The sequence below is a fragment of the Salminus brasiliensis genome, chromosome 16 (genome assembly GCF_030463535.1).
Source record: "Salminus brasiliensis chromosome 16, fSalBra1.hap2, whole genome shotgun sequence".
Lineage (NCBI taxonomy): Eukaryota > Metazoa > Chordata > Actinopteri > Characiformes > Bryconidae > Salminus > Salminus brasiliensis.
This window is the reverse complement of record NC_132893.1, coordinates 32,116,885-32,140,439: the sequence shown is the minus strand read 5'-3', so window position 1 is coordinate 32,140,439 and position 23,555 is coordinate 32,116,885. Positions and strand designations below refer to the sequence as shown.

Below are 23,555 nucleotides of genomic sequence, written 5' to 3'. Positions count from 1 at the left end.
GGCAGCAGCAGGACGGAGGCCGACGCAGACTGAGCTGCATCTATAATGAATGAATGCCACCAGTGTGACGCTTTATCAGCTGCGGAGGGAAAAGAGCCTGTTATCAGACAAGTAGCCTCAAAGAGCTCATTGCGATGGAATCATCTGCTTCTTAGCTTTCAGACAACGTGCTGCTGCAGGAAGACTGTGTGTGTGTGTGTGTGTGAGCAATGAGTGACAAACGAAGCGATATCGCACTCAGGCAGAACACACACACACACACACACACCGCAGGACCAGCTGAACTAATCGTAGCTTGGATGCAGGATGCAAATAGACACTTTCAGGAGAACTTCTGGACCTTCTTAAGGGCCTTTAAGGGTGCCTTCACATCTACCTTGTTTTAATCCAGACCTTTCAGAACTAACTCTCTCTCTCTTTTTACATTCTCTGAGTAAATGATCACCCAGCCCGACCTGCTGGAAGACTGCCCGCTGAGGTCCCCTCTACCAGCGTCAGACCAGCTGCCACCTACCAGTCCGACCATCAGGCACCCCACCCACCACCACCCATACCAGACCAGCGGCACACCCTCCTACCACTGCTACCTGTTTAATGACCATGTTAAAACCTAAATGGACTCAAAACTATATAATATCACCACTATTAACTATCTACACCATGATTAATATATTATGATTATGAGCAGTGCGACAGTTTAGATGGTTTGGTCATTTTTATCAATAATTTATAAATAGTTCTGATCAGAGGAGGACGGGTCGGATCCCCCTTGTGAGTCTTGGTTCCTCCCAAGGTTTCTTCCTCCAGCTCTGAGGGAGTTTCTCCTTGCCACTGTTGCCGTTGGCTGCTCACTGGGGGTCTTTGATCATTCATGTCTTCTTACGTTATTTCTTTATTTTCTGTCTTTTACTAATTACTAATTATGTAAAGCTGCTTTGTGACGACAACAATTAAGAAAAGCACTCAAATTAAAATAGCAGGTGTGTAAGATGCCTTGGGCCACGGTCCGATCATGCCGGATCATGCTGAACCATGGCTGTGTTGGTTTGCAGTGTGAAACACTGTTTAAGTTAAGGAGGGTTTGGACTGTCAGACCAATTACAGGAAGCTGTGACAGGCCAACGTCCTGCAGTAATCCTGTAATATCCATAATTTATTTTTTAATAAAAATTAAAAGTTATTAAATAAATAAATAACATAAAAAGACATGAACAAAAGACCCCCAAGTGAGCAGCCAGCAGCAACAGTGGCAAGGAGAAACCCCCTCAGAGCTGGAGGAAGAAGCCTTGGGAGGAACCAAGACTCACAACGGAGACCCGACCCGTCTTCCTCTGATCAGAACTATTTATAAATTATTGATAAAAGTGACCAAACCATCTAAACTGTTGTGCTGATCAGGTGTGCAGCGTATTCATAATCATAATATAATAATCATGGTGTAGAATAACTGAAAATAGTCATAGCAGTGATGGTCAGAGTAATGATGGGTAATAGTGGTGATATTAATAGTTGCAGATAGTTAGAAGTCCAGCATAGGTGATGGAGACAGGATGTAGGGATATCATGCAAGTTCTTTAGACACTGATTCAGACCAACGGCCACAGAAAACGCTGGCGCCTCGCTTCCACTCTCTTCCGTCCCATAGAAACAAAGCCAAAGCTATCCACCCCACCCCGCCCCATTATCCCAGACCAAGCGTTTAGTCTCAGACCGTCTTCACTGAGCTGACACTGCAGAAGCAGAGGATTTTCCGGATTTTCCCAATGGATTCCCAGGTTGTCCGGTAAGCTCATGCAGCTCATGTAAGCTCCACTACAACTCAGCTGCTCCATGTAATGAACAGAAAGGATGCTATGCAAGGCTGTCTGTTAATCACTTCATTATTAAGTGTAGTTCCGCCTTCTTACCATAGAGCAGAATAAGGGTTCAAACTGATTTCAAGGGGAAATTAAAAATGGGCAGATATCTGCACAGGAAGAACTAACTGCTGGAATTCAGGGACACTGGACATGGAAAGACAGTTTAGAGGAGGAAGAGGAGATGGAAAATGGGTGAAGTTTTTTTATTGAAACATATAGGGATGGGCGGAGCTACACATCATACTGCAGCCAGACAGCAGAGGCGCTAGACCTGTGGTTGCTTTACTTTTGGGAGGCGAGGCGCTGTCCATGGTATCTACAGTGATCGGTCCAGACTCTCCTACATCACATAGTAATGCTTCCACTGAGTCCAGTTTCCAGTGATGATGATGATGATGAAGGTTGAACCTTTTCCAAATGCTCTGTTTATTTTAACAACAATCTGAGACTGTTTATTGGATTTCCATTGGCGAAAATGACACACACACTCTCTCTCTCTCTCTCTCTTACACACACACACACACACTCACACAGTCATATATTTAAAGTGCTGAAAGTCATCACTTAGGAAAAGTCTTCAAAGCTCCCAGCATGAAGACTGCATCCATTTTCACCTTCGTCCCTCAAGTGTGTAAATATTCCTCGCTCCTTTGCTCCCCGTGCTCCCACGCCCCCCCACCCCGCGCCAGGCTGCAAACAGCTCTGCCTCTGGGACACACTCACTTCACACACTCCGCAAAGTTCAGTGTGCTGTTAAAACAGTCAGTCACTCTCTCTCTCACCCACTTTACTCTCTCTCTCAAGCTCGCACGCTCTCTTTAGCGTATCTTTCTCTCCATCACTCTTTCTTTTTCTGTCTCACTCCCACTCTCTCTCCCCCCTCCTCTCTCTATTACTGTCTCATTCTTTCAGTTTTGTCTTTCTCTCAACTCCCCCTCCCCCTTCTCTCTGTCTCTCTCTCTGTGTCTCTCTCTCTGCTGTTCTCTGTCTTCCTCTCTCTCTCCCTCTCTCTCCCTCTCTCTCTCTCTCTCTTTGCTATTCTTTCTGTCTCCCTCTCTCTCTCCCTCTCTCTCCCTCTCTCTCTCTCTTTGCTATTCTATCTATGTCTCCCTCTCTCTCTCCTCTCTCTCTCTCTCTCTCTCTCTCTCTCTCTCTCTCTCTCTCTCTGCTATTCTCTCTATGTCTCCATGTCTCGCTCTCTCTCTCTCTGCTATTCTCTCTCTCTCTCTCGCTCTCTCTCTCTCTGCTATTCTCTCTATGTCTCCCTCTCTCTGCTATTCTCTCTGTTTTCCTTCCTCGCTGTCTCCCTTTCTCTCTATCTCTCTGCTATTCTCTCTGTCTCCCTCTCTCTCTCTCTCTCTCTCTCTCTCTCTCTCTCTCTCTGCTGTTCTCTTTATGTCTCCCTCTCTCGCTCTCTCTCTTTCTCTCTCTCTTTCTTTGCTATTCTCTCTCTCTCTCTGTTTCTCTCTCTCTCTCTCTCTCTCTCACTCTGCTATTCTCTCTATGTCTCTCTCTCTGCTATTCTCTCTATGTCTCCCTCTCTCGCTCTCTCTCTCTCTGCTATTCTCTCTATGTCTCCCTCTCTCGCTCTCTCTCTCTCTCTGCTATTCTCTCTATGTCTCCCTCTCTCTGCTATTCGCTCTCTCTCTCTCTCTGCTATTCTCTCTGTCTCTCTCTCTGCTATTCTCTCTATGTCTCCCTCTCTCTCTCCATCTCTCTCTCTCTCTCTGCTATTCTCTCTATGTCTCCCTCTCTCTCTCTCTCTCTCTCTGCTATTCTCTCTATGTCTCCCTCTCTCTGCTATTCGCTCTCTCTCTCTCTCTCTCTCTCTCTCTCTCTCTCTGCTATTCTCTCTATGTCTCTCTCTCTCTGCTATTTTCTCTGTCTCCCTTCCTCGCTGTCTCCCTCTCTCTCTATCTCTCTGCTATTCTCTCTATGTCTCCCTCTCTCGCTCTCTCTCTCTGCTGTTCTCTTTATGTCTCCCTCTCTCGCTCTCTCTGTTTCTCTCTCTCTTTCTTTGCTATTCTCTCTCTCTCTGTTTCTCTCTCTCTCTCTCTCTCTCTCTGCTATTCTCTCTTGCTCTCTCTCTCTGCTATTCTCTCGATGTCTCCCTCTCTCTCTCTTCCTCTGCTATTCTCTCTATGTCTCTCTCTCACTCTGCTATTTTTTCTATGTCTCCCTCTCTCTCTTCCTCTGCTATTCTCTCTCTGTCTCCCTCTCTCACTCCCCGCTCTCTCTCTCTCTCTTTGTAAATCTCACACATTCTCTCTATCACACACACACACATACACACACACACACACACACGTACACACACACACTGTTTCACCTTCTCTCTCTCACACACACACTTTCACAGCCTCTCACCTCTCGGCTGTTCCAGTAGCACGCCTGCACCCCAGCGATAAACCCCACCAGCGCGGGACTCCCTCTTGGGGTCGTGGCATCGAAGGTGACCGCAAAAGGGCAAACTTCAGAGGGGTGAGCTACGATCTCCCCGGAAAAGCCCTTCTGCTTCCAGAAAGCCTGGACAAACCACAAAGCACACTCTTAAAGGGCCACATCAGGAAAACTGAACTGGGTTCTACACATAACTTGGTTTGCTGAGGTATGAAAACAGTGATCAGTACAAAGTCTCCCGACACAGGTTTTACTACAAACAGACAAATGCATGGAAGAGAAGCAGCTCAAACACGGTCAGCGCTCTGGAACCACAGATATCACGGTACGTTTCCACGGTCTACTGCTAAATTGTTCCGCACTGCAAGACTCTAAACTGTTCTGCTCCCTTCTGGCAATGCTACTAACGGCTGTGTGCTGTGAATGATGTCTGTTATTGGCACCTAGAGGACGCCATAGGGCTCCCTGCTAGAACACAAGAGTGAAAAAAACAAAGGGTTTGGGTCAGATATTGGCTATTTTAAGCCTGATCCAGCCACGATTCTTTGTTTTTTGAATCATCCAGTCCAGAATCTATGGAACTAATTGTGTATCCTGGTCCAATCCGGTTCAATTGATGTTCCAATCTAATCCAAACCATTGGATGTCCTGATTCCAGTGAGTGTCTCACTGAGTGTCTCATCTCTCCGTTCTACTGCTCTGCTTGAACATGGTGGTAAAAACAAAGAATCATGGCTGGATCAGGCTTAAAATAGCCAATACCCGACCCAACTCCAATCCTTTCTTTTTTACCTTTGTTTTTTTACTGTGTTCTAGCAGGGAGCCCTATGGTGTCCTCTAGGTCCTCTAGGTAACAGACATCCATCATCAACAGACCAGGATACATAATTAATTCCATAGATTCTGCACAGGATGTCCCATCTAATCTAATTGTGTATCCTGGTCTAATCCGGTTCAATTGATGTCTGGATTGGGACATCCAGTCCAGAATCTATGGAACTTACTGAAACCTTTGTTCCACCAGTGTTATCCAAACAACCTGGAGCAAATCTTCCAGGAAGGATGGGTGTAAATCACTCCCCAACAGTGAGCAATGCTAATAGAAACTTCAGGCCATATTAGAGTTAAAGCTATATATGGCAGCACAAGGTGGTTCAACCAAGTCCAAATCAGAGGGATCAAATCGGCTGAGAAATAATAAAACTAGGCTTTGAACAACACTTGAAGGCTTTAGGAGAAGATTACAATAATCAGCCATAACATTAGAACCACCTGTCCGATATTGAGTAGGTTTCCCTTTGGGCCACCACAGCAAATCTGACCTTTCAGGACATGGAATCCACAAGACCTCTGAAGGTGCTTTGTGGTATCTGGCGTCAAGAGTATTAATATTAGCAGCAGATTCTTTAATCATGTAAGTTGTGAGGTGAGGTCTCCATGAGTATCAATAAACCTTAGGTGCCCTAGGCCTTGTTACCGGTTCACTGGAGGGTTCTCTTGTAGTTTTTAGCAGATATTGTCCACTGCATACCAGGACCTGCCTGATGTTTTGGAGATGTTCTGATCCAGCCATCTAGCCACCTCAGTCAATTCTTTCTCACTCAATTTTTCCTGCTTATTAACACCAACATCACCTTCAAGAACTGACTGCCTCTTCACTTGTTGCCTAATATATGCACCCCTTGACATATAAACCCACTGTAGATAAAGATAGTCAGTGTTTTTAACTCTACCAGTCATAATGTTATGGCTAATCAGTGTGTACTCTGCTAGTTAGCAAACTGAATGACTGGCTAAAGATGCAGACCCAGATAACATGCACATATATGGGCCCAACTGGGAACTAGAGGGTTTTGTCCATGGGTTCCAAGTTATCCTCACATATGGATGCTCACCAGGGTCCCACCAGGTTCAGTAATGGGACCAGGAGGGGTTAAACATGGACCCCATTTGGGGTTTTACACTGCACATTTGGCCTAGATGGGATACATGTGAGATTAGGGTGGGCTGTAACAATGGGATCCATTTGTCAAGCCCAAATCACGCCCACTCAGAGCTCATGTCCACCTGAAACCCACCTAGCTCATGAGCTTAACGTCACATGAGCATGTTGGCTGTGGACTTTACAGACTGCACATGTCTGGGCAGATTGGATAGCGAAGGGAGCAGGCAGGGAAATTGGGATACAAGAACAAGAGTTGCTGAAACCTTTCTCAACCGACACACCAGCGACTTTCCATGCAGAGTGAAAGATCGGAGAGTTACTGGAGAGTCACCAGGGAGGAGATCCCAGCATTCTGTGCATAAATGTGCATGCTTGCTCAAATCCATGCATTTATGATTATTCATGGCACATCTCTGTGCACGACCAGAGTCTCTTGAGCTCAGCTCACAATTGTCTCCGACTCTTCAAATTACTGCTAGAACAGTGCCTTGATACTCCCATGTAAGCAATGTTAAACCTCATGTCTCGCAGTTTGTTGTGAGTGAATGGAAGTCCTGAAACATCCCTGAGCATGTGAGAAGTGTTCAAAGGAGCCATGTGGCATAGCATAGCCTAGCATAGCTTTATTTTTATCACTGAAATGAGAACAGTGTAGTCATTTTTGTAATGATTAGTCTTGCTGGATTGTGTTGCTGTCATTTTAGTGTCTTCTTGGCACCCAGTGCTAGCAGACAGCTAGCTGAAGAGATTGTAGCCGGCCGGGTAGGACTAGCTTTTAGGTAGCTCTAGTCTGAGGTAGTCCAATTTGTGCCCTATCTAGAGTCAGCTAGGGTTAGCTTTTAGCCTAGTACAGATACCCTTCCCACACCCACTTGGGTTTGGCTTCCTCTCATGACTCTGGCACAGGAGAAACTACGGTCACAAGGCCTGGTTTCAGTAGCAACTCGTATTCCCATAACTAGCCGAACTAGTAAATCTGGAAGTGAATTCACAGCCATGTTTTAAAGCTTTCTCTAGTGGGCAGGGTTTTATATATATATATATATATATATATATATATATATATATATATATATATATATAGCTCTGGAGAAAATTAAGAGACCACCCTACATGATCAGTTTCTCTGGTTTTACTATATATAGGTAATGCGTTTAGGGAAATGAACATTTGCATTGTATTTTACCATTTTCCCTAAATTCCAAATAAACATATTTGCTATTTAGAGAATTTATTTATTTGCAGAAATGACAACTGCTCAAAATCAACTGCTCAAATAATGCACAGAAATTCATATAACAACTTATTTGCATTATAATTATTATAAAAATCACTATGGTGAAATAACCTTGACTGCCAATCACAGCTCTCATGTCTCGGCCGGCTCTCCACTAGTCTTACACATTGCTGTTGGGACTTTATGCCATTCATAGTTTGCAGATTCAGCTAATTCAGCTTTGTTTGATGAAATGCATGGAATATGGAAAACGGCTGCCAAACACGTAGAGATGCAGATTTAAAAATAATTTAAGTAGTCTCTTAATTTTTTATTTTCTAAAACAAAATTTTAAAAATATCTACATCAGATTTCCATATAGAATAGACAAACTGAGTTTTAACCCCAAAAAACTGAGGTCTAACCCAAACCTAAATCTAAAACAAACCCAAGCCTAACCCTAAACTGAACCTAAACCTAAGCGTAACTTCAACCCAAACCTTAACCTAAACTGAACCTAAAGCTAAGCCTGAGTCTAAGCCTAAAACTAACTTCAACCCAGGCCTAAACCTCATCCCAAACCTCAGCTGAACCTAAACCTAACCTTAACTTTAAACCGAGCCTAAACCTCAGCTGAACCTAAACCTAACCTTAACTTTAAACCGAGCCTAAACCTCTTCCAAACCACAGCTGTACCTAAACCTAACCTTAACTTTAAACTGTGCCTAAACCTTATCCCAAACCTTAGCTGTACCTAAACCTAACCTTAACTTTTAACAAAGCCTACCACTAACTTTAAACCAAGCCTAAACCTCATCCCAAACACCAACTAAACCTACTGCTAAGCCTAACCTTAACTTTAAACCAAGCCTAAACCTCATCCCAAACCTCAACTGAACCTCAACTTAAGCCCAACTTTATCTTTAAACCAAGCCTAAACCTCATCCCAAACATCAACTAAACCTACTGCTAAGCCTAACCTTAACTTTAAACCAAGCCTAAACCTCATCCCAAACCTCAACTAATCCTCAGCTTAAGCCTAACCTTATCTTTAAACCAAGCCTAAACCTCATCCCAAACATCAACTAAACCTACTGCTAAGCCTAACCTTAACTTTAAACCAAGCCTAAACCTCATCCCAAACCTCAACTGAACCTCAACTTAAGCCCAACCTTATCTTTAAACCAAACCTGAACCTCATCCCAAACATCAACTGAACCTAAACCCAGTTATAAGTTGGGCTATATACATGAGCACATGTAGGGGACATTTAATATGAGTCCGATCCAAATTCAGACAGAGGAGGGATTCACATCATGCATCCCCTCTCTGCAGCCCCCACCCACTGCTCCATGTGCTCATAAGCACTTCATCCATAACTCATGTCTCGGGTCCTATGCATGTTTGATTAAGGAACACGTAACCCAGCTTTAACATAAGATGACTAACGTATGGTGCTCGGGCTCGTCTACATGTTAACAAGCAGTGCGTAAAGAATACCTGCCTGCTGTTAATTAAATATAACTTAACAAAGGCAACCGTGAATGAGAGCAGGCAGCAGCCGGTGAGCATTACGATATGGCATTTAAGCAAAGCAAAGGCACGGGGGAGAGCAGCTGTACACAGAGTTAAAGCCAGGCTGGATAGAACAGAGTAGATGAAAGAAGGGCAGAGAAGGAGAAGAGAGGGGAGAAGAGGACAGATGAAAGTGAAATGGAGATGAGAGGAGCAGAGGAAGAGCGGAAAAGCGGGGGGGGGGGGGGGGGGGATGTAGGACAGACAAGATGAGACCAATGCGGAAGAATGAGGGAAAATAACGCGTGGCACTCACAGTGGGATAAGTAATGATGAACTTGATCATGTGACCCACAGGCATGCACTGTGTAAGGCGCTGGCGCTCCAACGGCAGAGCAGGCTCATACTGGATCTGAGCTGGGGAAGATAGAAGAGGACACAGTGAGGACACAGTGGGGTTAAGGAGAGGGCAATCCAGGCAGGACCCTAAATAGCAGGGATGTTCATTCTGAACAATCACAATTTGACATCTGCTTGTGTCCCTTTATGTACTGTTTGAAGCTGAGATGCCTTGTCCTGTAAAGTCACTCGTTTCTGAGCTAAATCAGTGTGTGTAGTGTAGAACCAGAGCTCCGGAGAGTCAAGCCGGCTTTATCGTCATCCTGGATTCATAGCAGACATGGTTTTGGTCATGTTACGACTATAAGGATAAGAGGCCCCGGGTGGTCCAGCGGACTAAGGTGCTGTCAATGTGATCAGAGGATCGCTGGTTTGTACCCTGATCACACTGCTAGCCATCGGCAGCCGGGGCCCAGAGAAAGCGCAGTGGGGTGGGTAGATGGCGCGCTCCAACCACATCACACTAGTACAGCGCTGGCCGTCACTGGCGCCTGCTGGCCGGTGCCTCAGAGCCGGGTATACGAAAAAAGGAAGGTAGTTCTGAAGTTCAGAAAGGAGGAAGAACGTCTGGAAGGGTGTTGAGAAGGAAGAAAGGAGGTCTGGAAGGAAGAAAGGAAGTCTGCAAAAAAACGTTCAGAAGGAAGGAAGGAGGTTCTGTCTGGAAAGAAGTTTAAAAGGAAGGAAGGAAGTCCAGAAAGAAAAGAAGGAAGGATGTCCAGAAAAAAGGAAGGAGGTCTGCAAGAAACGAAGCAAGAAGGAAGGAGGAAGTCTGGAAGTTCAGTAGGAAGGAGAGCACAAAGGAGGGTTGGAGGGAGATCCAGAAGTAAATTTGGAAGGAAGGAAAGAAGGAGGTCTGGAAAGAAGAAAGGCATTTTGCAAGAAAGTCCAGAAAGAAGGAAGAAGATTTAGTCTGAAGGAAGTTCCAGAGAGAAAGAAGGAAAGCCGGGTGTACGGCGCTTCCCTGCAGGCGCGTCAGTTGCCTGGTGATGTCGCATCTAAATTGCTGATCTAAATTGGTGAGAACATGGGTAATAATCAGAAATAAATTATTAATTAAAAAAAGGAAACCATGGATAAAATCCTGTCTCACTCACAATAATCTGAATTCCCTCTGTGGCTTTAAACTCACTATGGAACATTACAGAAGAAAAGGTGTTTTGATTTGCAATCCAAGTTAACTTTAACCTAAAAAATAAATTGACAATCAAATCAAATCTTTACAGAAAAACTGAAATTCATGTTGGTAATGAAAATCTGTGTATTATAACAACCTGGATGAGAAGGAGGAAAGGAAGGAAGACAGAAAGTCCAAAAAGAAGGAAGACAGAAAGCCCAGCAGAAAGGAAGAAAATCATGTAGAAGGAAAGGAAGAAAAAGGTCAGGAAGGAAGTCCAAAAGATCCAGAAATAGGGAAGGAAGGAAAGGAGTCTTGAAAGAAGGTAGGAAGTTGGAAAGGAAGGAGGAAGGAAGGGAAAAGGGAAGAATTCCAGAATAAAGAAAGGATGCCTGGAAGCAAGAAAGGGAGTCTGGAAGAAAGTATAGTAGAAAGGAAGGAAGTCTGGAAGGATGTCCAGAAGGAAAGAAAAAAAAGGAATTCTGCAAGAAAGTCCGGAAAGATAGAAGGAGGTTCTGTCTGGAAAAAAGTCTAAAAGGAAGGAAGAAAGTCCAGAAAGAAAAGAAGGAAGGATGTCTGGAAGGAAGAAAGGACGTCTGGAAGAATGTCCAGAAGGAAATCCGAAAGGAAGTCCAGTACGAAGGAAGTCTGGAAAAAAGAAAATAATTCTGGAAGAAAATGCAGAAGGAAGAAAGTCGGGGAGGATGTCCAGAAGAAAGGAGGGAGGTCTCCAAGAAACTCTAGGGGGAAGTAAGGAAGTGCAGAAGAAAGTTGCCCAGACGGACATCTGAGATGAAAGCAAGAAGGAAGGAGAAAGTTTGGATAGACAAAAAGGAAGTCTGGAGGTTCCGTAGGAAGGAGAGCACAAAGGAGGGATGGAGGGAGATCCAGAAGTAAATCTGAAAGGAAGGAAAGAAGGAGGTCTGGAAAGAAGAAAACACAAAAGGAAGGAGGAAGGTCTGCAAGAAAGTTTAGAGGGAAGGGAGGACGTGCAGAAGGAAATTTGGATAGAAGAAAGGAAGTCTGGAAGGCCGAAAGGAAAGAAAGCACCAAGGAGGGAAGTTTGGATAGAAAAATGCAAGTCTTGAAGTCCAGAAAGATGGAGGGCAAAAAGGAAGGATGGAGGGAGATCCAGAAAGAAGAAAGGAAGGAAGTCTGAATAGAATAAAGAAATTCTACAAGAAGTTCAGAAGGAAGGAAGGGGGTTCAGTCTGGAAAATAAGTTCAGAAGGAAGGAAGTTTCAGAGGGAAAGAAAGCAAGAGGAAGGAGAAAGGAATTCTGCAAGAAAGTCTAAAGCAAAGTAAGGAAGTGCAGATGGACGTTGCCCAAAAGGATGTCTGAGATGAATGCAAGAAGGAAGGAAGGAAGGAAGTTTGGCCAGAAGGAAAAAGAGAACCAAGGAATTAAGGAAGGAAGTCCAGAAGGAAATCCAAAAGAAAGGACGGAAGTCTGGAAAGAGGAAAGGAACTCTGCAAAAAGTTCAGAAGGAAGGAAGGAAGTTCTGTCTCGAAGGAAGTTTAGGAAGTCTAAAGCGAAGTAAGGAAGTGCAGATGGACGTTGCCCAGAAGGATGTCTGAGATGAATGCAAGAAGGAGGGAGGGAAGGGAGGTTGGCTAGAAGAATGGAAGTCTGGAAGTCCGGAAGGAAAGAGAGCACCAAGGAAGGAAGGAAGGAAGTCCAGAAGGAAATCTGAAAGAAAGGAAGGAAGGAAGTCTGGAAAGAGGAAAGGAACTCTGTAAAACGTTCAGAAGGAAGGAAGTGCAGAAGGATATTGCCCAGAAGTAAGGAAGTTAAGCAGAAGAAGGAGAGAAGTTGGGATAGAAGAAAGGAAGTCTGGAAGTCTGGAAGTCCGAAAGGAAAGAGAGCACCAAGGAATGAAGGACGAAAGTGCAGAAGGATATTGCCCAGAAGAAAGAAATAAAGTCTGAGAGGAAGTCGAGAAGGGAGGAAGTTTGTAAAGAGGAAAGGAAGTCTGGAATCTTTTTAATAGCTTGTTCTTGACTGTCTTGCGCTGACTGTATCTGTCCTGTTGAATGGCAGCACACACGTTTCTGTTTGACTGCAGCTATTTATTGGAATAATGAACTGAAATATCCTGAATGTAAAACAAAGCTTTATTAAATGTCACACAGAGCCTCTCAACTAGATCAACCGTCTTATTCCCAGACATTTACTGACTTCCTATGAGGCCACGTACCGAGCAATTACACTGTGATTTGGATATTGGAACACTGCCACCTGCTGCACCGGTTAACCAAATATTTAATTACCCATAAACATCCTTCTTAATTAGTGAGATGAGTGATTATACAGTTTGTCTGCTGTAGATGTCTACAGTGCATGCTAAAAGCACAGGAACTCGTTTCTGTGTGAAGAACAGAGCAGTCCAGAGACCATTTAGCACATCCGGACTGACCGACATGCATCTAAAATATCAACAAATAAATGTTTGTTTTTATCAAACCTTTATTACTAGGCGTATACACCATATGTCCAAATGTTTGTGGACGCCCCTTCTAGCCAATGCATCAGCTACTTTAAGAAGCACCCATTGCAAATGCACAAACACACACAGCTTATCTAGTCCCTGTAGAGAAGCATTGCCAAAAGAATAGGACTCTCTGGAGCATTAACATGAACCTATTGGCACCATGCCCAATGCCAGGTGTGGGCTAGAGGGGTATAAAGCCCCCCACCCAGCATTGAGCTGTGGAGCAGTGGAAGAACTGTGTTCTCTGGAATGATGGTTGGTTATTTTAGATAGGATGAGTTGGGGATGATGAGGTGGCGAGGTGATTGTCCAACATCGTGACATCACTAACGCTCTTGTAGCTAAATGCAATCAAATACTCACGGCAGTGCGCCTTTCACAATCTAGTAGAAAGACTTCTTCCCTGGACAGTAGAGAGTAGAGAGTTACTCCAACACAATGATCCTTTTTTTTTAAATACTTTTGATTTCAGAAGAAACAATAAATGAGGAGGTGTCCCAATACTTTTGTCAATATATGCTATGTATACTCCTTGCTTGTCCTTGCTTACATAGGATGTAATAATTCAAAAATAAAAACATAATTTTTTGTAAAAATGTTATGATTTGTTCCTTACCACCCTGTCACCTTAACTCGTTATGTCAATAAAAACAATACTATTGCTTTAAACAACATCAGGAAGTGACATCATTTGAGCCTTTGGAGCAGCCATGACCAAAACAAGGCAATAACCAGTAGCTTGGATGTTCTTTCACATTGTTTATTTGTTGCTTTTTCATGTTTCAGACAGTAAAGTTCAACCCAACCACCCCGTCACGCAGATAAAATCTACATTTTATTGTGAATATGGCTCCCATTTTCAAGAAAAATGTATATTTAGGGATGTCCCAATCTAATCAAAGGCTGATCCAGGCTTTTTTTTTTTTTTTAGTGGATCGGGTCTAGACTACTTAGTGGATCAGACCACGTTCCTTTCTTTGGTTCTAAACCAGCTCTGAACGGCGCAATCAGAACCAAGGAGGAGACTAATGCTAATGCACACACACTAAGTGACCATTTACATTTATGGCATTTAGCAGACGCTCTTATCCAGAGCGACTTACAAGGTTACTCATATTACAGAGGTGGGTCAGTGTAGTGTTAGGAGTCTTGCCCAAGGACTCTTATTGGTGTAGCGCAGCACAGTCACCCAGACTGGGAATCGAACCCCAGTCTCCCACATGGTGCAGTAGCTCACTAGCAGGTAGTGGTGTTATCTGTTGCACCACACCAACCTCGCATCAACCTTCGTTTGATCAGACTGCAGAACTGTAAGGGAGCTGGGAGCTGAATGGTCAGGTGGGTCAGTCAGACTGGACTGTAAGATATTAAACACTGCAGAGTTTAAAAATACAGTCGTTTAAAAAGTTGCTCCAATCAAAGGCAATGACCATCCCAGGCACAAGGCAATGACCATCCCAGGTACAAGGCAATGACCATCCCAGGGTCCAGACCAGAGTGGAATCTGTCCACGCTTCTACGTTGAGAAGATGATGCAACGCTGAGGGTCTTAAAAGATGAGCAGCTGATCGAGATCTTTTACAAGAAGCTCAAACCAAGCCAATGCAGTGATTATGCCAGAGTCCAGACCTCAACATCATTGAATGTGTTTTTGGAAGGCATTGAATGGTGAGAAGCAGGAAATGCTCCTGAACTTCTAAGACTGATCTTTGGCCGTGTGGAAACGCCTCTCTCCAGATTTCTGCAAAAACAGCTACAGTGGCCACATTTCTGGAGGGTGGCGATGGACGCGCAAGCCGTGTGGAAACACCTCCCTGCAGATTTCTGCAGAAACACTAAAAGTGAGTCTCCTGAAAATAATGGAATCTGTCCACGCGTCTACTTCAACGCTGACGGTCTATAAGGATGTACAGCTCTTTTACAATGCAGTGTTTACTACGAGTCCAGACCTCAACATCATTGAATGTGTTTTTGGGAAGTCTTGGATGGTGAGAAGCAGAAAATGCTCCTGAACTTCTAAGACTGATCTTTAGTAGATCAGATTAGGGTTTAGTTAGTCTGATTTTAGAAACTGGTCCTAAACTAGTGGTTTTACTGGGGTTTACTGTTGTGGATTACACAGATTACCTAAATTGTGGGACTGGATTATGTCTAGAAACACAAAGATCGGATCAGTCCAGACATCCTTAATCATTTTAATGAGATGAATAAGATTCAGTGCCTTGATCTTGATGTAAATTTGGAAAATTTAATTAACGACTCATAGTCTTTCACATCGCTGCATCCATCAATACGACATTAGCGCAGGTCCATTACTACGTCCATGACCACTACAGCCTGTTTGCCCACAGCAGATGCAGCAGAGAGTCTTTCATCTGCCTGCAGACGCTGATTTGTAGGATGAGCCAAATTGTGACTAATTAAATGAACCCTTAGGAGTAATTACAGTTGATGTTTTGCTGTTCGTGCTGTTTTCCCGCTACATTAATGACTGTGATTTGCGGTGTACATCTTGTGTGTTTACAGTAGATACAGTAGAGAAGCTTCGTTCTGCCTGGAGACGCTGATTTAGAGCGATGATTCAACTGTGACTGATTACATTAACGCTCAGACTACGTAAATAAGAGCTGGAGGCTGTTTATTTACAGCGGAGAGCAGATCGAGGAGTGTTACCTGCTCAAAGCTGAGTTCTGCTGGAAATTGAGCTTCCTTTGCTTAATTATTTCAGTGTAATGACATGCTGTACACACTCAGCTGTTCCTTCCACACTCCTCCAGGTCTAATCATCCAGGAGATCACCTCTTCTACTGACACACTCAGTGTTTCAATGATCTACCAGAGCTTAATAATTCATACAGAATTACAGCACTCTGTCACTGTCTCTGACAGCAGCTGCGACTCTAACGGCGGAATATTGATCCGATTGACTGAAAGGGTGGAATCTGATTTTGGGGAGGAAGCGAGGGTGGGGCAGGTGGTGGTCTCGGGGGGGAAGTAAATCTGAGGTGTGTGCGGGAGCAGCCGTCAACCAGGAGCAGAGAAACAACGATAGAGAAAAAGATAGAGATAGAGAGAGAGCATTTTGGAGAGTAAATGTATGAGAGAGAGAGAGAGAGAGAGAGAGAGGTAAATGTAGAGACAGGGAAGTAGAGAGCGGGAGAAAGACAGAGAGAGTCGAGAGAGGCAGAGAAAGTGAGAAGTAGAGAGAGGGAGAGAGAGCATGTGTGTGTGAGGGAGAGAGAGCAAAAGTGGTAAAGCGAGAGGTAGAGTGAGAGACAAGGGGAACAGAGGGAGAGAGAGAGAAAGAGCAGTTTAGAGAGTAAGTATATGTGTGTTAGTGTGTGTGTGTGTGTGAGAGAGAGAGAGAGAGAGAGAGAGAGAAAGTGGTAGAGAGATAGAGGCAGAGAGAGTGAGAAGTAGAGAGAGGGAGAGAGCAAAAGTGGCAAAGAGAGAGAGTGAGCTAGAGTGAGGGACAAGGAGAACAGAGGGAGCAGTTTGGAGAGTAAGTTTGTGTGTGTGTGTGTGTGTGAGAGAGAGAGAGAGAGAGACAGAGGAAGAAAGAGAGACAGGTCGAGAGAGGTAGAGTGAGAGAAAGCATTCTTGGCGGTAGATGTGTAAGAGAGAGAGAGAGAGAGCGGGAGAGAGAGGTAGAGAGAGGCATGAACAGCAGGATCTACTAAAAGTAGAAACCGTGAAGCAGTGAAAGGGGGATGAGACGAGGACACGGATAAAAAAAGAAACAAAGAGAGAGAGAGAGAGAGAGAGCACAGGGAGCAGTGAGATGGACGCTGAGGCAGAGGACGGAGGGCAGGATAACTCATAGCACTTTGATCAACCCATCTTATCGATCTGAGAGCGCTTCCTTTCTAATCGGACAGCACTCTGGCAGATTGGATCCAGTGCCCCGGTGACTGGCTCTCCATGAAATTGCCAATCTATAAAAGAATCCCTGTGATTTAACACTACTAGCTTGTCTGCTTTCTTAAAAGCCATAATTAAGCCACATCCATTTGGAGACGGTGAGTGTGGGCCCGGCTATCCAATACGCTTATGCGTGATTTGGAGGGTCCACTGTGTCTGCGCATGACAGGACACACACACACACACACACACACACACACGAACACACACACAGATAAACACAAACACACACACTCCCCGTGAGAATGACCTTGTTTTGGATGTGAGCTTTAACCACGGCTCGTTTCTGCCAAAGGGCTGTCAGCACCTCGGCTCGCCTTTTAGCCCTCGCTGTAAACACTTACAACAAGCACAGTGTTTACAATCACCGCAGTCTTAATTACATTTAATTTCCCATCAGAACTTCAATTCATAAAGTTCTTCATTTTTCTGAGGAGATGACCACCGAAACCGTCCCTCATCAGATAAGCAGCACTTTCATCTTTACTAAAGTGGAGAACATCAAGCTCCCCTCTCACTTCAGGTCTGAAAACATCCACAGGTGTTAGCGTCCATCATCCTGACACTGTGAGAAGATCACTCAGCGCTATGGGTCTGAAAGAATGAGGGGCTGACCAAGAAGATCTTACTGAAAAAAACCTCAGTACAAGGCAATGACCATCCCAGGGTCCAGACCAGAGTGGAATCTGTCCACGCTTCTACGTTGAGAAGATGATGCAACGCTGAGGGTCTTAAAAGATGAGCAGCTGATCGAGATCTTTTACAAGAAGCTCAAACCAAGCCAATGCAGTGATTATGCCAGAGTCCAGACCTCAACATCATTGAATGTGTTTTTGGAAGGCATTGAATGGTGAGAAGCAGGAAATGCTCCTGAACTTCTAAGACTGATCTTTGGCCGTGTGGAAACGCCTCTCTCCAGATTTCTGCAAAAACAGCTACAGTGGCCACATTTCTGGAGGGTGGCGATGGACGCGCAAGCCGTGTGGAAACACCTCCCTGCAGATTTCTGCAGAAAAACTAAAAGTGAGTCTCCTGAAAATAATGGAATCTGTCCACGCGTCTACTTCAACGCTGACGGTCTATAAGGATGTACAGCTCTTTTACAATGCAGTGTTTACTACGAGTCCAGACCTCAACATCATTGAATGTGTTTTTGGGAAGTCTTGGATGGTGAGAAGCAGAAAATGCTCCTGAACTTCTAAGACTGATCTTTGGCCGTGTGGAAACACCTCTCTCCAGATTTCTGCAGATTTCTACAGCTACGGCGGCCACATTTCTGGAGGGTGGGGATGGAGGCGCAGGTCGGTGTTGCCTGGATACTGACTGAAGGGTTTCTGGGTGAAAGGGTAAAAAGTGTTGACAACAGCCAGATCAGCTGACAGTGGATCAGTAAAGCAAACAGCGCTTCTTTTTTCCTTCCTTCCTTATACTAGCTACTACTTGCCTATCCTTAAGGTTCATTGGGCAGCTAGATTTAGCCAGCTAACATGCTAATTAGCTTAAGTGTCTGTGCTGTAAATATCACAAATGTGCTTTTAGACGTGTGGTAAGGTCTGTTCGTTGCATACAACGAGTGTCCGAATGCTAATGTTAACTCCAGCATTAACACACTAATGTAGCTAAAGCTAGTGAACTACACTTCCCACAATGCTGTTTAGTCGCTAATCGCTTCCATATACAGTTTTTTTCCAAGCTGCCTACGAGGTCGCGGTGCTGAGTGTACGTTTTAGCCAGCGCAGTCTTTTAGTAGTAGTGCTTACGTTATAGGTGTAATACCAGGTTGTATTAAACAATTAGAAAACAGAGAGGGCGGTTAAGCTTCAGGGCTGCCATGGCAACCAGCAACACTATTATTATTTTTTTCTTTCCCCACGGGGTTGCCATGTTCTCAAATTTTCCGCACTAGATGTAATTTGCTGGGTGCTGAATTTTTAAGGTGCTTCCTGAACGAACCCCAATGCAAAAAATATTCAATACTTTGAAGTCTGGTTCTCGGCTGTAGGGAAGGAAACAGATCACAGCAGAATTCTAAAAGATCGAGAAAACAGAAAGGAGGATTTCAGTCTTATTTTTTTCTGAAAGCTGGGTCAGCAGAGAAACTACTAGGAATCATTTGGTAACTGTTTGGATTAACGTTCTGTGGAGTCCCTCAGGGCTCTATTGTAGGGTCTATGACATTGATGTTAATTATGAGAATAAGGCTGCTACGAGGGTGAGGAACTGAGGTGTGGGCCTGTATACAGAGTTTGAGGACTTAATTCCAAGGAATAAAAGTAGGGGAAAGGTCACGTGCATTGAATTAGGACTTCTATTGGTACAGTAAACCAAACAATACTAGACTACAGTCACACATATTGATTGACCTTTTCATTTTTAACCTTTAGAAGTCAGTTATTGCTGCTGATAAAAATGGCTTGCAGTAATTTTAGATTGTGTTCTCAGGCTTATTATTCACTGATAAAAATCAAGACTGACTGAGCTATTCTTAAGCGTCAGTGGTGAGGAATGCAGGCAGATCCTGAGTGTTTAAATGGTTCATTTTTTCTTATTCATACCAGAGAAACTCTGCCAGAAAAAAGAAAATATGCAGATTTTAGACTTTCTTTCCATACCGCATTTATCTCTGTAAGTAGAAAATGACATTTCCCATTAGGCTTTGAATTTGATGATGTAACCTACACTGCAATTATGTAACTAGATGTAAATAATTATGGTAATATGGTGTGTTGAATATGTAGCACAACAACTGCAATAACTAAGGGTCTACCTCAATAGCTCACTAACTAACGTCTGAGGATTCATTGATTCAGACAGCTGGGAGGTCTTCTCCGTATCTCTACCGTATCTACTGTAAATAAACAGGCTGTGTGGTGCAAAGCGTAGAGCTTAATGCTGCAGTTAAACACTGTTGTGCACTGCATAACAGCATACAGCAGAACTCCCAAGGCTTCACTTATGACTCCTAAGAGGTCGTTAAATCAGGTAATTGGGTTCTGCCTGTGAAACAGGTTCTCCAGGGAGATAAAAGATTATCTACTCTCTTACAAAGTGGGTTCTGCAGGGGCTCTTTAGTAAATGCAGTGGTTGTATGTAGAACCAAGCCGAATCAAAGAACCGATGGAACAAAACCAATGTCCGGGTCCAGGATGATCGCAGTAACGTGGCCTTGCTCTTCTGGACTCGACCTTTACTCAGTCCTTCTCTCATTTGGACTCTGTCCTGACTTACTGTCGCTCTCATTGGGGCTCGGTCTTGATTCAGTCTTCTTTTCTTTTGGACTTGGTCTTGACTCAGTGTCGTTTCGGTCTCGCTTCCTGTTTGCCTCAGTGTTGATTTGCTCTAACTCTTATTTGGGTTCAGTTGTGACTCGAACTTGATCTCATTTGGAGTTGGCCTTGATTCTGTCAGGCTTTCATTTGGGCTCAGTTTTGACTCGGTCTTGATTCAGTCTTGCTCCCACTCACTCTCATAACAGGATTGAAACAAGACTGAGTCAAGACAGAGTCCAAATTAGAGCGAGACTGAATCTAGATTCTGTAAAGACTGAGTACAAAAGACTGAGTCCATTGTGCCTCAGTGGACTTGATTCAGTCTGGATTTAGAGTCGCTCTCATTTGGATCCAGCCTTGATTTTATCTTGCTTCCATTTTTGCCTCAGTTGTGATTTAGTCTTGTTCTTATTTGAAATCAGTACTGAGGATTTATTTGGCTCTTATTAAAACCCAGTCTTGATTCAGTCTTGATTTGGTCTCACTCTTATTTGAACCCAGTCTTGATTCAGTCTTGATTTAGTCTCACTCTTATTTGAACCCAGTCTTGATTCAGTCTTGATTTAGTCTCACTCTTATTTGAACCCAGTCTTGATTCAGTCTTGATTTAGTCTCACTCTTATTTGAACCCAGTCTTGATTCAGTCTTGATTTAGTCTCAGTCCTACTTGGACCCAGTGTTGATTTAGTCTCACTCTTATTTGAACCCAGTCTGGATTCAGTCTTGATTTAGTCTCACTCTTATTTGGATTCAGTCTTGATTTAGTGTCACTCTTATTTAAACCCAGTCTTGATTCAGTCTTGATTTGGTCTCACTCTTATTTGATCCCAGTCTTGATTCAGTCTTGATTTAGTCTCACTCTTACTTGGACCCAGTCTTGATTTAGTCTCACACTTATTTGAACTCAGTCTTGATTTAGTCTCACTCTTATTTGAACCCAGTCTTAAATCAGTCTTGATTTAGTGTCACTCTTATTTGGACCCAGTCTTGATTCAGTCTTGATTTAGTCTCACTCTTATTTGAACCCAGTCTTAAATCAGTCTTGATTTAGTGTCACTCTTATTTGAACTCAGTCTTGATTCAGTCTTGATTTAGTCTCACTCTTATTTGAACCCAGTATTAAATCAGTCTTGATTTAGTGTCACTCTTATTTGGACCCAGTCTTGATTCAGTCTTGATTTGGTCTTACTCTTATTTGGACCCAGTCTTGATTCAGTCTTGATTTAGTCCCACTCTTATTTGAACCCAGTCTTGATTCTGTCTTGATTTAGTGTCACTCTTATTTGAACCCAGTCTTAAATCAGTCTTGATTTACTCTCACTCTCATTTGAACCCAGTCTTGATTCTGTCTTGATTTAGTGTCACTCTTATTTGAACCCAGTCTTGATTCAGTCTTGATTTAGTCACACTCTTATTTGAACCCAGTCTTAAATCAGTCTTGATTTAGTGTCACTCTTATTTGGACCCAGTCTTGATTTGGTCTTACTCTTATTTGGACCCAGTCTTGTTTCCCTCTTGATTTAGTCTCACTCTTATTTGAACCCAGTCTTGATTAAGTCTTGATTTAGTGTCACTCTTATTTGAACCCAGTCTGGATTCAGTCTTGATTTAGTCTCACTCTTATTTGAACCCAGTCTGGATTCAGTCTTGATTTAGTCTCACTCTTATTTGAACCCAGTCTTGATTAAGTCTTGATTTAGTGTCACTCTTATTTGAACCCAGTCTGGATTCAGTCTTGATTTAGTCTCACTCTTATTTGAACCCAGTCTTGATTAAGTCTTGATTTAGTCTCACTCTTATTTGAACCCAGTCTTAAATCAGTCTTGTTTCAGTCTCACTCTTATTTGGAGTCAGTATTGACAAGGATTAATTTAGCTCTTGTTTAAACCCAGTCTTGATTCTGTCTTGAACCCAGTCTTGATTCTGTCTTGATTTAGTGTCACTCTTATTTGAACCCAGTCTTGTTTCAGTCTTGATTTAGTCTCACTCACTTGAGTCAATCTTGTTTCGGTCTTGCTTCCATTTAGCTTGTCTTGACTCGGTCTAGATTAAGTCTCGCTCTTATTTGGACTCAGTCTTGATTCAGTCTCTCTCTCTTATTTGAACTTGGATTTCAACTAGTCATATTATCAGACTCAACAAAGTGTGTATCACTCAAGTGTTAAAACCCAAAAATGTAATATGGTATTATCTTATTGGTAAGAATGGGATTACGGGATCAGTGAATACCCTGCATAACAGTATTGGCAAATTTATGGCAAGCTCATTGGTTAATTGCACAATTTTTACAAATTTTTGGGTACAATTAAATTATCGGGCAATTATTACAACACTACGTGCTAAAAGGTGGTCTCGACAACAGCACTAGTATCTACTGTAAACAAACAGGCTATAGTTGTACATAGCAGTAATCATTAGTAATGGAGTAATGGACACATTATTATTATTAGTATTATTATTATTAATATTATTAATATTATTCTATGGACGCAGTGATGTGAAAGAACGCTAAGTGGAAAATGTCACTGCAACCCTCTATTCTACACTTAAAGAAGATCCAGAGAAATGAGTGCATGTGCATTTAGCATGCTGGGGTGGGGTGAGGCGGTGAGGGGCTGTAATTGCGGTTAATGCTAATTTTCACTCCAGCCCTGACATTTCAAAGCCGCTCAAACAACACGAGCGTCGCTCGCCATGAGGGAGGCGTGAAGGGCGAGCGCGAGCTTCATGAAGCGGAGGCAATCAGGCAGATATTCTGATTACATTCTTCTGTCAGGAATGAGAACAAATGATTTGGCTTGCTAATTGTACATGCAGCGCTGTTTAGCATTGCATTTCCATACCATCACTCTCTCTCTCTCTTTGTCTCTCTCTCAATTTATCTCTCTGTCTCTCTATCTTGCTCTCTTCCACATCTCTCCTATTCTTTATTATCCCTCTATTCTCTCTCCCTCTCTATCGATCTATCTCTCAAGCCTTTTCTCTCCCTTCTCTCTTTCTCTCTCTCTCTCTCTCTCTCTCTCTCTGACTCGTTCTCTTGTTAGTCTGTGTGTATGTGTCTAAGTGTCTTGTCGGGTTTCTGAAGTCTTTGAGCACTGAGCTCTATGTATTCAGACATCAATAAATAAATCTGAACCCTCACACACAACCACTGGTTAGGATACATACACATACAGCATATCCGAATATTTATGGACACCTCGTCTAATGATTGCATACAGCTTCTTTAAGTTGCACCCATTGCTGACACAGATGTGCAAATGCACACACAGCTCGTCTAGTCCCTGTAGAGAAGCACTGCCAATAGAATAGGACTCTCTGGAGCAGATCAACATTGATGAACCTACTGGCTCCATGCTGCCTAATGCCAAGCGTGGGCTATAGAGGGATATAAAGCCCCCCCCCCCTCCCCCCTTCCCGCAATA

The 23,555-nt window shown here is 43.4% G+C and overlaps 1 protein-coding gene across 1 annotated transcript in view; it reads right to left on the bottom strand.

The window, feature by feature from the left end:
• Positions 1-23,555, bottom strand: part of LOC140537085 (probable flavin-containing monoamine oxidase A) — an 80,012-nt gene that overhangs the window by 27,111 nt on the left and 29,346 nt on the right. The window contains exons 8-9 of the mRNA XM_072659259.1: positions 9,252-9,352; positions 4,227-4,385 (exon numbers count right to left, since the gene is read on the bottom strand). Coding sequence (XP_072515360.1) covers positions 4,227-4,385; positions 9,252-9,352 — 260 coding nt within the window. The remainder of the gene's footprint in view (positions 1-4,226; positions 4,386-9,251; positions 9,353-23,555) is intronic.